Source organism: Dermochelys coriacea, chromosome 27, assembly GCF_009764565.3.
Source record: "Dermochelys coriacea isolate rDerCor1 chromosome 27, rDerCor1.pri.v4, whole genome shotgun sequence".
NCBI lineage: Eukaryota > Metazoa > Chordata > Testudines > Dermochelyidae > Dermochelys > Dermochelys coriacea.
Genome location: NC_050094.1, coordinates 6,661,393 through 6,677,122, shown reverse-complemented (window position 1 = coordinate 6,677,122; position 15,730 = coordinate 6,661,393). Strand labels below are relative to the sequence as shown.

Sequence of the window (15,730 nt, the reverse complement as noted above, 5' to 3'; positions counted from 1 at the left end):
AGTGCATGGGTCATTACACAAAGTAAAACTATTTCCCCACGTTATTTCTCCCCCCCACCCCCCCTACTGTTCTTCAGACATTCTTGTTAACTGCTGGAAATGGCCCACCTTGATCATCACCACAAAAGGTTTTCCTCCTCCCCCCACTTCCTGCTGGTAATAGCTCATCTTAAGTGATCACTCTCCTTACAATGTGTATGATAAAAACCATTGTTTCATGTTCTCTGTGTGTGTATGTAAATCTCCCCACTGTATTTTCCATTGAATGCATCCAATGAAGTGAGCTGTAGCTCATGAAAGCTTATGCTCAAATAAATTTGTTAGTCCCTAAGGTGCCACAAGTACTCCTTTTCTTTTTGCGAACAGAGACTAATACGGCTGCTGCTCTGAAAACTGTTCTCTACTGGATCTGAATACATGATAAACTAAGGATTAATGGTAATTTCACCCAATAAACATACTGTAAACCAAGATTTAGTATCTGGGGGATCCCGCCTTTCTTTCTGAAGATTATAAATATTAACCGCATATAGAGCACAATGCAAACAGGAAACATTTATATTTTTCTCCATTTAATTACTGAATACCTCCAGATATCAATTCCATTTATCACATTGCTCAAGTTACACAGAGACAAATAAACAAATGAGTGTGCTGTAGTACAGTACGTAAGATACCAATATTTCTCAAGATACCATTATTTGAAGTAGTTATTAACACAAGCACAAACTTTGTTTAATGACAGTTAAGGTGACCGCAGGCTTCATCCACCAAAAACCTTAAACACACAGAAATAAAAAGTTAAATTAAAAAAAATCCTTAAATCCTTGCCATATTCCTATTGTCTACAACACTGTCGATAACATACTTCAAAATTCTGTAAGACTTTCATTTCCATCTCCAACAGATATTGAAGAGCTACATATACCCTAACTGCATCAAACTCACATTTTAATGCAAAAAACTTTAACAGCAACCTCAGCAATATTATGACTGAATAACTTCCCAAATGCAAAGAGACTGACAGATGTGCTGATCAGCAGATTAAACAGAATGAGACAGCTGTTAAGGTTTTTGTGAATGCGAGTTTGATAAAGTTGTACAATGTAGTGCTCTTCGATATTGGTTGGAGATGGAAATGAAAGTTTTATTGAGTGTGCTATCAACAGCACTGTAGAAAATACAGTGTTCTGTGCGTATGAACCAAAACTGCATCAACCCAACATGAAAAATTCATATACACGGTCTGAATTTTTTTTTTTAATTTTCACCATTTTTACAACACTTCTGAGAAATAAAGGGAGCTCCTGTCCAAATTAAAATTCTGTTGCAGCCTCAAGTATGATGTCACTATCATTCCACCATAACATAATCTTAATAGGCCTGATCTTTTCTAATTTTAAAAACAAAGCAGGTTTGGAACTGTTTAGAACTTAAACTGGTGACTATCTGAAACTAGCTGGTTCAAATGTTATGTTTTTCTGAGATGTGATGTATATAATTACCATTTTTATATATCTTGTCAGATATAGAAGTAAGGTTCTGCTATGTTGTGCAATGAGACCCGAGTTTGACTTCTGCTACTATCATCTCATTTCCTGAAGATTCAATCACCACTCATTATCATGCAGACATACTGACATGAGCAGATATCTAATTAGATTTCAAAAGCCAACTCTGGTTAACACTTGAATAGAAGTCCCTCCCAAAAGAGGACTTTGTAGAATACATATATCCTGTGTGCATCAGAATGAATACGCAATTTCTTACAGAACCTCATCTTGCAGTTCTAGCTGCACTTCTGCAACATTGCCTTTCATTACATAATCACACTCCAGTTTTTTCCATACGCATGAGTAGCATTATATATTATTGCACATGTTTTATGTAAGCACGTTCATACAAAAAGATCTCATTGTAAAGTAGTGTCACAAATTCCTTTTTCTTGGGAAAAACTTAACTCTAACTTAACTCTAACTCTAAATGTATTTCATTTACAGGATTAAAACCTGAATCGTAATGTTAGATTAGCATAGGAGTCTGGATTCTTTATACACTATTTTTGTGGTCTGGATAGTGCTTATGCCTTTTCCTAAAATGAATAATAGTCTCGCGCACAGTAAAGTAAGAAAAAGAAGCACTTTAATAATCTATAATGATGTTCTGAGTCTAGAAGACCATACAGGGTCATACTTCAATTAAACACACATACAGTACACATATGGCAGTAAAAATAATCATTAAGAGCAAAACTGAATATGACTTAAAATTCAGTTCAACTTTTAAGCAAAGATATAGATAAAATGATATGTATGAGGAGGATTCTTCATTTACTTACCACTGGACCTGTTTTTGCGGTTTGATTTCCCACCTGTAAGAAGCATCTTGAGACTGTTTCGAAACATGGCTGCACTATTCTGCTCTGTGCACCCCAAAATCTGTGTAAAACAAAACAAAGGTATGGTTTGGCATAGGAATATAAGCTTTGATTTGTCAACATGGAAACATTTTGGAAAAACAGTAAGAGGACCTTAAGATAAAAACTTCAAATCACTACACTGACAGCAAAAAACGGAACATAAAACATTAAGACTTTCTATATTCCCTAAAAATATAAATTGCCACTCTCAAAATCTAACATTTCAAATATCTTTATTCATCCAGATTGACTGTTTTCAGTACAATACAGAATTTCTTCATCATCATTCACTGCCAGTACCCATGTTGAACAGTTAAGACATATTATTATCCAGCTTCGTTCCTATGGGTTGGGAAGGGCATGACAGTCAGCCAAGTCAGTCTCCAAGTGACACTACTACCAAGGCTGAACCTGCCAGGACCTATGGCATTGCTCAGAAGATCTGTCAGTCTTGTTGACACTGACCTACAGACTACAAGGTAGCGTCTTTAGCTTCAAGGGCAGTTAAACATCACATATTTTGGTAAGTTGACAAGGAAAAACAGAAGACTCCAAACTCAGAAAACATTAATTTGACTGATGTTAATACAGTAATCAGTATCTTTTTCTCAGTCTTTGTCAAAGGTCCCCAAACTGTGGGGAATGCCCCAAATGTTCAAGGGGGGGGGGCATGGTGGAGCCCAGGCCAGCCCAAACGGGGGGCAGGGAGGGTGCATCACCCAGCCCTGCTCTGCCCTCAGCTCCAGCCTTGCCCCACAACCATGGCTCCACTCTCAGCTCAGGCCCAGCCCCACCGCCACCTCCCAGCTGCAGCTCCGCTTCCAGCCCTAGCCATGTCCCCAGCCTCAGCCCCCATCTTCAGCTCCTCTTCTGCCCCGGCCCCCAGCCTCAAACCTGCCCCCAGGTGCAGCCCAGCCTTGGTCCTCTTACCCCTTCCCCCCCCCGCCCCAGATCCAGGGCCCCGCTACCAGGAGGGGGCGCAGACAGGAGTAAGGGGGGAGGGTGTGACAGTGAAATGTTTGGGGACCACTGGTCTGTGTGTGTCTTGTATGGATAAACCGCACAGCTTCCAAAGTATTCTGGACAGGAGCTCCCTTTTCCAAACTTCATAAGATGCATGAAACAGGGAGTGCCAGTGGAAATCCCTTTTTTCAGAGTAGGCAATTCATTTTAAAAACTAGATTAAAACAACAGTAAACAACTCAAAGGTCAGGAAATATCAAAATTAAGGATATACTTGCAAACTTAACTCTGATCCATTCTGGGTGTACACATTAGTATAGTCTTCAGTTATATGATCACATATTGGTGCTCAATTAATAAAATATAATACTTTTTTTACAACCCTGTGATATACTTCTTGTAGGATGTGTAACAAATAAGACAGATTGTATACAAGTGATTTTAATTAACTTTTTTTCAAATACTCAGAGCAGTATACAGAATTCAAAATGCTATATATGTGCATCTAAGGTTGTCAAAAGTCATTGTAATACGCTCTATTCAATTACTGGAGAAATATTATAATTTAATTAGAGACAGCAATAAAAATACATACTCACAAGGGAAAGAGTTAAACTTGTGTGGGTGACCTTAACTTTAGCATTTCCTGACTTTTAAGTACCTTCTCCATGTGAGCATAAGAATCTTGGAATATTTTTTTATTTTCCCTTTTAACAGAGTACAGGGTATGCACTCGCTATGTGTTTGAGGGTCATTAACGTCATACTACATTATGTCTGATGTCCTATATAACGATATTAGAACTGAAAAAAATCTGTGTTTAGGCTTCCCCTCTAAACCCGAAATAAATAATACACCATTTAAGAGCAAGTTTTCAGACAATCAGCCATTATTCAAAGCTTCCTATTTGGCAAGCAAATTGAAGATCTTGAACTTATCAGCTTGGCCATATACACAACAGTACTAAATAAGAGTTCTGTTGTTATTTTCTGTAGACTGTTGTCATGCTGTAGTTCAGTGGCTCTCAGCCAGGGGCCTGGGGGCTCCTGGGGGGGCTGCGAGCAGGTTTCAGGGGGTCCGCCAAGCAGGGCCAGCATTAGACTTGCAGGGGCCCAATGCACTGCATGGGGCTGAAGCCTGGGGCCCTGAGCCCTGCCACCCAGGGCTGAAGCTGGAGCCTGAGCAATGTAGATTCATGGGGCCCCGAGCAGTCTCCAGCTCTCCCTAATGCTGGTCCTGACTTTTATATGCAGAAAAACTGGTGGAGGGACAGGGGGCAGGTCAGGGGCCGGGAATGGGGCCAAGGCTGTATTGTTGTGGCACAGGTGGGCTGTGGAGTTTTTAATAGCATGTTGGGGGGCCTCAGAAAGAAAAAAAGTTAAAAACCCCTGCTCTAGTTTACTATACAAAAAACAAAGCTCTGGGCTTTGCACAATCTTCCTCTGATTTCAATATGGTATCAATAAGACTGTTCCTTTTAATAAATAATACATTTCATTACAAGATACTCACATACACGATAATCTGTGAAATATCAGGAAGAGTAAAAACTAATTTACAAGTCTAAACTACAGGTAAACAGAAGGCAGAAGAAATCAAGGTGATACTTGAGCATATTATAGGAATAATAATCCCAAATAGATTAATCACACAGAAATGAAGTATTAGTCAAAAGATTTAGGCTGATAAAACATGCAATGCTGTATCATTATGCATGCAATGCTGTATCATTATGCATAAAATGGAGCTGAAAAAGTGGTCACTAGCAAAAAGGTTTCGTGGTCCACTAATCCAGATATACTTATCTGGGCTTGGAGCCAGAAAACTAGAAGGCAGTACATTTCTGCATCCACTGACTGGATGTTTACACCACCAATTGAGACTTCGTCGTATCTGAAATTAATATTAACTCTTCAAGTGCTTTTGTACAGATTTGCAGCTAAAGAGGCCAAACTGCTATATAAATCCTCACCTGCTGAAAAAAGGTGTTGTAAAAAGCGATGTGTTATAGGAAGAGTTAACAGATTATTCCATCAAGCAGATACAATGGTATTTTTTGAGACAGGATTATTCATCAATTTTGATATTACTGTTTTTTCTTAACCTCTTATACCAAAAGAACATCTTTTAAATATAATATCTATGACGTAATATGTTTGACTGCACGAATACTACCAGGAACCCAATTATTTTATGGCTCCAAAAATATAAAATTTCTTAAACATCTCCTTGCCTCCCTCGAAGGGTACCACTGGCAGATTAGTGAGAAGTTCACACGGTCATCCTACCCATAGTGGCATCTTTCTGCAGTGTGACTGCAAATCAAGTAACTAACAGTATTCGAGGGCAGACAGATCCCAATTGGACCTCTCTACCTTTTGAGAAGGAGGCAGCGGTGGGCAATGTACCAGTTATACGGGAGATGATTATTGTGTGTAATTTATTTATCGAGGAACGATCAAATACATCACCTTTTCCTCAGCAAAGTCTTCTTCTGTCCCATTTTCAAGCTGGTTTTAAATGAGGCAGAATAAAGTCAAGTGAGATGATCAAGGTCAGAATAAATAAATAGGTAAACTGCATTAAGAACCTAGCACAGAATCCTCAAGACTCCCAAACTTTTACTCTAACTACTAAACCACAAAGCTTGGTCACCAATTACTAACTAAAATGGAAAAAGTTCAAGACGTAAATGGAGCCCGTCAGAGCACTTCACTAAAATTAAATATTTTACATCCCGTGAGAATAGTTGAGATTATGCCAATCTGGACAGAAAAGCAAGAAGAGAAACAAGACACTGTAATGGGATGAGGTGTTGAGGGAGTTCTCATCTAAGTCCTTTTAAAAATCTAAACAAAATAAGAAAACTCCCACATACCCAAAGATAAAACCATCCCCAGGATCTGCCAGTGCATTTTGTGTTTTCTATCAATTTAGATTACTAAATCTTTAAGGCAGTCTGTTTCTTCCTTTGAGTCTTGTACAGCGCTGACCACATCATTGGCACATAAAAAGTTAATTTTATCAGTTCAGCTGTAGAATGATGTTTCAAGTTTGTTCTCATTTTAAACAAACCAATTTGCTCAGCCCTAATGCAGTTAATTTTTGTTAGATCACCCCACCTCCCCCACCTGTTTGTGAAGAATGTCAAAGCCTACAATGATTCAGCATCACTTTATCACAAGGAAGAAATCAATGAGAAGCCAATATAAATAAAAGTTGATAATGTCACAGAATACAGAAAGATTAATCTAGAATGAAGAAGAGAAAGAATCAATTCTGCTAGTCATCAGAGTTAATAACATGCCACAATGGATGCTAGATAGTCTGCTATGAATACGTCACGTGGGATAAGATCACTAAGGTATTCCCATATATGTTACAGTAGAACCTCAGAGTTATGAACACCTCGGGAACGGAGGATGTTTGTAACGCTGAACAAAACGTTATGGCTGTTCTTTCAAAAGTTTGCAATTGAACAAAATGCCTTTATTTTTTTAGTACTGTAGTTTAACACAGTTCTGTACTGTACTTGCTTTTTTCTTTTTTCTGTCTCTGCTGCTGCCTGATTGCATACTTCCAGTTCAAAATGAGGTGCATGGTGGACTGGTCAGTTCGTAACTCTGGTGTTCGTAACCCTGAGGTTCTATTGTATCTTCAAAGTTTGTAATTCCCAGTGAGTCGGGCAATAAGATATCCATTTGCGACCTTTGTGCATATGATTCGCCTCTCATTTATACTAATGTAAATCAGGAGTATCTTCTCTGCAGTCAGTGGAGCGATACTAGGATCAGGCTCTATTTCTAATATTTACCTATGCTGCATTTGCGTGTTTCTTTTTTGTAACCAGTTCAAGCTTACTTGGCTCAACCATATCACTGGTTTCATTTTTAAATATATAAAAGTATTACCCACAATTACATTTAGGTTCTCTTTTTGCAAAGCAATGGCTTGGTAGTCATACCTCAACTGAAATAATGAAGCGAGCTGTAGCTCACAAAAGCTTATGCTCAAATAAATTTGTTAGTCTCTAAGGTGCCACAAGTACTCCTTTTCTTTTTGAAATAAGTACGAAGCACAAAGACCAAAACAAGTTCTACAACAGACAGAAGCTCAAAAAATTCAGCAAATACATCAAGGCAACTTCTAAGTAAATGTCAAGGAGCTAAAACAAATGTAAGAACAACTTTATGCAAACAAACAACCAAAGACATCCAAGTTAATGTTTAGTGTTATTAGACACTTCATTTGTAAAACCAAACAGGTAGCTCAGCGCACAGCAATGGGCAGCTCTAACTACCTTCTAATAACGAAAGAGCCATGCTTCCTGAAATACATATTTAGACCATTACTTTTTGTTTTTATCATTGGAATCCATTGCAATATCAGGCTTAGAAAAGGGTTTTCTCAAGCTTCTGAGGCAGGAAAGAGACTCCTCTTTTTTAACTAGTGCAGTCTTTCTGTCAGCAGACTCTACAGACACCTTGCAAACTCTACTAACATTGCTCTAGTCTTCTGCCTTTATGCTCAGAGGCAAAGGTTTTCTCAGTAGCTCCCTCTGGGCTTGTCTACATTACAAAAAGTTATTGTTTTTAAATATGATTATGAAGAGTTGAATTACCTGACACTATGCTACCCCGACACTCCAATCAGTGCAGACCAAGAAATGTCACGTTGAACACTGTGTGTGCTAATGGTGAGAAAAACCTGTTGGGACCAAGGTTTAATTACAATTATATGATGTGATGCTGCACTTGATTTGCCCTGCTTTACACAGAGCCCTCAGTCATCGTTAGCATGATGTCAGTTAAGATGACTTCACAACTATGTTTGAACACAACATTTTATAAAGGAGACAAGCCTGCTGAGGGCTTTTTCCCTCAGTAGTTACTGCCATCTCCCTGACCCCTAGCTTAATCTGCATCTGGGAGAGAGTGAATCTTCAGGGGAGTATGCAGAGGAAGAATGGAGTCTCATCCAGCCAAGCAGTTGCTAGGCCCACTCTAGCAGCTCAAGTGCTTCACCAGGATCCAACCAGATTCTGTTCCAATTGCTGGGGCAGGTTATTCATAAAATTGTGGACTAGAAGAGACTTAAATATTTTCACTGTTTTATGTGCTGCCTTAGCCTAACAGTATTGGCTTGAACAGCTCTGTCCATTAGCCAATTTATTCTACCATCAGAAAAACAGATCTAATTTTATTAATAAGTTAATACAGAAGACTACAAACACAGGCATGACATAAATAATATTTCTTTTCATTATGGTGTACAACAAAAGAAAGCAAGATATTCCGTTTAACACAGATCCATAGACACATCTATAAACATAGAAATACATCAATAAACAATTTTGCCAACAAGCTGCCTAACTAAACACAGACTAGTGTTTGTCACTGTGCTTTTATATGCAACCTTGATGGGAGAAAAGAGTTCTCTTTACTTTTTCTCCGTTGGCTGAATAACAAAAGCAGCATCCATGTGACCGTATTTTGGATTATCCATTGAGATAAAATGGCTACTTTCCTTTCATAACTGTTGTTCTTCAAGATGTGTTGCTCACATCCATTCCATGTTAGGTTTGTGCGCACCCACATGCAGGGCTGCCTGACATTTTTTCCCCTAGTGGTATCAGTAGGGCCGGCTCTGGCACCCTTTGGAAACCATGCTCATGAGCCAGTATATGGTATGCCGTCGGCCCCGCACTCTCTGAGTTCTTTCTTGCCATCAACTCCGGCAGCAGGGGAGGAGGACATGGAATGGACATGAGCAACACATCTCAAAGAACAACAGTTACAAACGGTAAGTAACTGCTTTTTCTTCTTCGAGTGCTTGCTCACAGAATCATAGAATATTAGTGTTGGAAGAGACCTCAGAAGTCCATCTAGTCCAATCCCCTGCTCAAAGCAGGACCAACACTAACTAAATCATCCCAGCCAAGGCTTTGTCAAGCCCAGCCTTAAAAACTTCTAAGGATGGAGGTTCCACCACCTTCCTAGGTAACCCATTCCAGCGCTTTACCACCCTCCTAGTGAAATAGTGTTTCCTAATTCCAACTTAGACCTCCCCCACTGCAACTGGAGACCATCGCTTCATGTTGATTCCATGTTAGGTGACTCACAAGCAATAGGGGTGAGCTCAGAGTTCACGGTCGTACTGCTTGCAACACTGTTTTGCCAAAGCTGGCATCATCCTGGACCTGCTGGGTGATGGCATAGTGGGACGCAAAGATATGAATAGAAGACCAGGTGCAGATATCTTGAATCAGTACCTATGCGAGGAAGGCTGCTGAAGAAGCCTACGTTCTAATGGAATGGGCATTCATGATAGTAAGAGGTGACACTCCTATTTCCTCATAGCAGAACTTGATGCAGGCCGATGTCCATGAGGAGATCCTCCGAGAGAAAACCAGCAGGCCCTCCATCCTGTCTGCTATCACAATGAAGAGCTGAGTCAACTTACGGAAGGGTTTAGTCCTCTCGATGTAGAAGATTAAGGGCTGTCTAACATCTGAAGAGTGCAGCCTGTGCGCCTCATTAGACCTGTGGGGCTTCAGAAAGAAGACTGGGAGGAAGATGTCCTGATTATAGTGGAATTGTGATGCCACCTTTGGTAAGAAGGCCAGATGGGGGCACAGGGGGACCTTATCCTTACAGAAAACCGGGTAAGGGTGTTCTGACATCGATGTTCTGATCTTGGAGATCTGTCAGGCTGAAGTGATCGCTACAGGAAGGTCACCTTCCATGAGAGGAGAAGCAGGGAGCAGGATGCCAATGGCTCGAAGGGGGGATCCATGAGCCAAGAGAGAACCAGATTAAAGGAGGGATTGGGTCGTGGACCTGAGGGTAGAGCTTCTCCAAGCCTTTCAGGAACCTGAGTGACATTTCCTGAGAGAAAACCAATCTGCCCTGGATCAGAGGATGAAGGGCCAAGATAGCTGCCAAGTGCACCTTAACTGACGAAAGGGCCAAGCCTTGGAGTTTGAGGTGAAGCAGGTAGTCCAAGATGGATTGAAGCAAGGACCTGGAGGAGGAAACCCCCTGATCAGAGGCCCAACAGGTAAAGCGTTTCCACTTGGCCAGGTAGGCGGCCCTGGTAGAGGCTTCCTGTTACCTAGCAGGATGTGCTGAACTTGTACCAGGCAGGGATGTTCCTCAGCATTCAGTCACGCAGAAGCCATGCTGTCAGATGAAGGAACGCTAGATTCGGGGGAAGCAGACAGCTCTGGTTCCGCGAGAGGAACATAAGAATGGTCCTACTGGGTTAGACCAAGAGTCCATCTAGCCCAGTACCCTATCTTCCGACAGTGGCTAGTGCCAGTTGCTCCAGAGGGAATGAACAGAACAGGTAATCATCAAGTGATCAATACTCTGTCACTCATTCCCAGCTTCTGGCAAAGAGAGGCTAGGGATACCATTCCTGCCGATCCTGGCTAATAGCCATTGATGGACCTATCCTCCATGAATTTATCTAGTTTTTTTGAACCCTGTGATGGTCTTGGCCTTCACAACATCCTCTGGCTTGGAGTTCCACAGGTTGACTGTGCATTGTATGAAAAAATACTTTCATTTGGTGACCCCTAGTTCTTGTGCTATGGGAAGTAGTAAACAACACTTCCTTATCTACTTTCTCTACACCATTCGTGATTTTATAGACCTCAATCATACCGTCTCTTTTCCAAGCAGAAAAGTCCCAGTTTTATTACTCTCTCCTCATACGGAAGCTGTTTCATACATTTTTGTTGTCCTTTTCTGAACCTTTTCCAATTCCAATATATCTTTTTTGAGATGGGGTGACCACATCTGCATACAGTATTAAAGATGTGGGCGTACCATGGATTTATATAGAGGCAACATGATATTTTCTGTCCTATTATCTATCCCTTTCTTAATTATTCCCAGCATTCTGTTTGCTTTTTTGACTGCCGCTGCATACTGAGTGGATGTTTTCAGAGAACTAACCACAATGACTCCAAGATGTCTTTCTTGAGAGGTAACAGCTAATTTAGACCCATCATTTTATATGTATAGTTGGGATTATGCTTTCCAATGTGCACTACTTTGCATTCATCAATATTAAATTTCATCTGCCATTTTGTTGCCCAGTCACCCAGTTTTGAGAGATCCTTTTGTAGCTCTTCGCAGTCTGCCTGGGACTTAACTTTCTTGAGTAGTTTTGTATCATCTGCAAATTTTGCCACCTTACTGTTTATCCCTTTTTCCAGATCATTTATGAATATGTTAAATAGTACTGGTCCCAGAACAGATCCCTGAGGGACACTATTTACCTCTCTCCATTCTGAAAACTGACCATTTATACCTACCCTTTGTTTCCTGTCTTTTAACCAGTTACCAATCCATGAGAGCATCTTCCCTCTTATCCCATGGCAGCTTACTTTGCATAAGAGCCTTTGGTGAGGGACCTTGTCAAAGGCTTTCTGAAAATCTATTTTTAGAAAAACTTGACACCGTCAGCTCAGGATTAAACAAAGACTGTAAATGGCTAGCCAACTACAAAAGCAGTTTCTCCTCCCTTGGTGTTCATACCTCAACTGCTAGAAGAGGGCATCATCCTCTCTGATTGAGCTAACCTTGTTATCCCTAGCCTGATTCTTACTTGCATATTTATACCTGCCTCTGGAAATTTCCATTACATGCATCCAACAAAGCGGGTAGTCACCCTCGAAAGCTTATGCTCCAATATGTCTGTTAGTCTATAAGGTGCCACAGGACTCTTTGCCGCTTTTACAGATCCAGACTAACACGGCTACCCTTCTGATACTTGACACCATGCAAGACACTGCATTTAGCCGTATGGAGTGGAAATCCATCAACCTCATGAAGAAACTTGCACAAGTACAGACAGATATCATCTTCCTTTCCAAATGCAAATGGATGGACATCATACCAAATGGACCAAAGGTGAAAAATCCATTGCTATCTACATACTGCACAGACCATAGTGAGAGATTATGCCACACACTATCAAATAAACTGAGGAACCACCTGATCAGCATCCTATACAGCAAACAGGAAAACATCAAAAAAAGAGCTCTCCAACCTGGAGACTGTCATAAATAACCAACCTTCCATACAAACGGACTTTACTAAAATAAGAAAGGAGATCTACATTACACACTTCACCTCTCTCTACAAAGGAAAAAGGACTGTAAGCTGTCTAAAATACTACCTGCCACATGGGGCCACAACAGTTGTACCCCTAACTTACCCAGCAATATCGTCAATCTATCCAGCTAAACTCAGCCCAGCAGAAGAGTCTGTCCTATCTCAGGGACTCTCTTTCTGCCCCGTCACCCCCACAAACATGATACAGTTCTGTGGTGATCTGGAAGCCTACTTTCGCCGACTCTGACTCAAAGAATACTTTCAAGATAACACTGAACAGCATACTGATACATAGATACCCCCCCCCACCAACAGCACAAGAAGAACTCCACACGGACTCCTCCTGAGGGTCGAAATGACAGTCTGGACCTTAGGATGCTTCTGCCAACGTGCACAGGCAGAAATTGTGGAAAAACAACATCGTTTGCCTCATAACCTAAATCGTGCAGAACGCAATGCCATCCACAGCCTCAGAAACAACCCTGACATTATAATCAAAGAGGCTGATAAAGGAGGTGCTGTTGTCATCATGAACAGGTCTGACTACCAAAAAGGAGTCTGCCAGACAAATCTCCAATACCAAATTCTACAGGCCACTTTCCTCAGATCCCACTGAGGAATACACTAAGATACTGCACCATCTACTCAGGACACTCCCTACACTAACACAGGAACAAATCAACATACCCTTAGAGCCCCGACTGGGGTTATTCTATCTACTACCCAACATCCACAAACCCGAAAATCCTGGACGCCCCATCATCTCGGGCATTAGCACTCTCACTGAAGGACCGTCCGGATATGTGGACACTCTACACAGACCATACACCACCAGCACTCCCAGCTCTCTCTGTGACACCACTGATTTCCTGAGGAAACTACAATGCATTGGTGATCTTCCAGAAAACACTATCCTAGCCACCATGGATGTAGAGGCTCTCTACACAAACATCCCACACACAGATGGAATACAAGCTGTCAGGAACAGTATCCCTGATGATGCCACAGCACAACTGGCTGCTGAGCTCTGTGACTTTATCCTCACGCACAATTATTTCAAATTATATACCTCCAGACATTTTTATGGCTGACCCTGGAACAACGCTTCCTCAGCTCTCGTCCACTCACGCCCCTTCTCTACCTATGCTATGCTGATGACATCTTCATCATCTGGACCCCTGGGAAGAAAACCCTGGAAGGATTCCACCACGATTTCAATAGCTTCCACCCCACCATCAACCTCAGCTTGGACCAATCTACATTGGAGGTCCACTTCCTAGACACCACAATGCAAATAAGTGATGGTCACTTTACCACCACCTTATACCGAAAACCCACCAACCGCTATGCCTACCTTCATGCCTCCAGCTTCCATCCCGGACACACCACACGGTCCATTGTCTATAGCCAAGTGCTGAGGTACAACCCCATTTGCCCCAACCCCTCAGACAGAGACCAACACCTACAAGATCTTCACCAAGCATTCTCAAAACTATGATACCCACACGAGGAAATAAGGAAACAGATCAACAGAGCCAGACATGTACCCAGAAGCCTCCTGCTGCAAGACAAGCCCAAGGAAGAAACCAACAGAACCATCACATACAGTCTTCAGCTAAAACCTCTTCAACGCATCATCAGTGATCTACAACCCATCCTGGACAACGATCCCTCACTTTCAGAGGCCTTGGGAGGCAAGCCAGTCCTCGCCCACAGACAACCCACCAACCTGAAACATATTCTCACCAGCAACTACACACCACACCATAGTAACTCTAACTCAGGAACCAATCCATGCAACAAACCTTGATGCCAACTCTGCCCACATATCTACACCAGCGACACTATCACAGGACCTAACCAGATCAGACATACCATCACCGGTTCATTCATCTGCACGTCCACCAATATAATATACGCCATCATGAGCCAGCAGTGCCCCTCTGCTATGTACATTGGCCAAACTGGACAGTCCCTACATGAAAGGATAAATGGACACAAATCAGATATTAGGAATGGCAATATACAAAAACCTGTAGGAGAACACTTCAACCTTCCTGGACACACAATAGCAGATCTAAAGGTAGCCATCCTGCAGCAAAAAAACTTCAGGACCAGACTTCAAAGAGAAACTGCTGAGCTTCAGTTCATTTGCAAATTTGACACCATCAACTCAGGATTAAACATAGACTGTGAATGGCTAGCCAACTACAAAAGCAGTTTCTCCTCCCTTGGTGTTCATACCTCAACTGTTAGAAGAGGGTCTCATCCTCCCTGATTGAATGAACCTCGTTATCCCTAGCCTGATTCTTGCTTGCATATTTATACTTGCCTCTGGAAATTTCCACTACAGACATCCGATGAAGCGGGTATTCACCTATGAAAGCTTATGCTCCAATACATCTGTTAGTCTATAAGGTGCCACAGGACTCTTTGCCGCTTTTACAGATCCAGACTAACACGGCTACCCTTCTGATACTTGAAAATCTAAAGTATACTATATCCACTGGACCCCTTGGTCCACATGCTTGTTGATCCCTCAAAGGAACTCTCTAGGAGGGAAAATGTCCAGCAGCTGTGCATATGGGTGCGTACACACCAACCATGGAATTGATATGAGCAAGCACTTGAAGAATAAATAATTAATTTGGTTCTAGCATACCCCAAAATACCAGAATCAGAGAGAAAAATATGCAATTCTCAGATTCTCCAATTCCAAAATACTTTTTTAAAAAAAATTCTGCATTATAAAAGATGGTTTACACATTTTTATTAAGCATCATGACATCCCAGAGAAGTAGGGAAGTGTTATTCCCTTTGTACAGACTGGTAAACTGAGGCATAAGTTTGACATTGAACAAACTGCTTAGAATGACTAACTACACAGCCATGAATAAAACCCAAGTTATTATTCCCAGACCCTTGCTGTACCTCTGTACCATTATACCACTTTGCCTCTTCAGTTTTAGACACCACATGTACTGGAGCATTGGATATCTCTTCCTAAAAATTCAGGGCCCCATTTTCAGAGATACTGAACACTAGGAAGTGAATGAGAACTGCAGGTGCTGAACACCTCTGAAAATCAAGTTCCGAAGTCTTCCACATACCACAAAAAGAGGACTCCATGCTAGACAAATTTCCTCTCCACCTCATCTTTATTTTTGTTGTGATGAGAGCACACAAAAGTGTGTACGATAATTCACAGTGGGGCAGTATATTT

The 15,730-nt window shown here is 41.4% G+C and overlaps 1 protein-coding gene across 5 annotated transcripts in view; it reads right to left on the bottom strand.

The window, feature by feature from the left end:
• TANC2 (tetratricopeptide repeat, ankyrin repeat and coiled-coil containing 2) overlaps positions 1-15,730 on the bottom strand; it is a 702,178-nt gene that overhangs the window by 499,911 nt on the left and 186,537 nt on the right. For all 5 annotated transcript variants that reach the window (XM_043503351.1, XM_043503352.1, XM_038385380.2 and 2 more), the window contains one exon: positions 2,339-2,438. In XM_043503351.1, coding sequence (XP_043359286.1) covers positions 2,339-2,405 — 67 coding nt within the window. In that variant the 5' untranslated portion in view covers positions 2,406-2,438. The remainder of the gene's footprint in view (positions 1-2,338; positions 2,439-15,730) is intronic.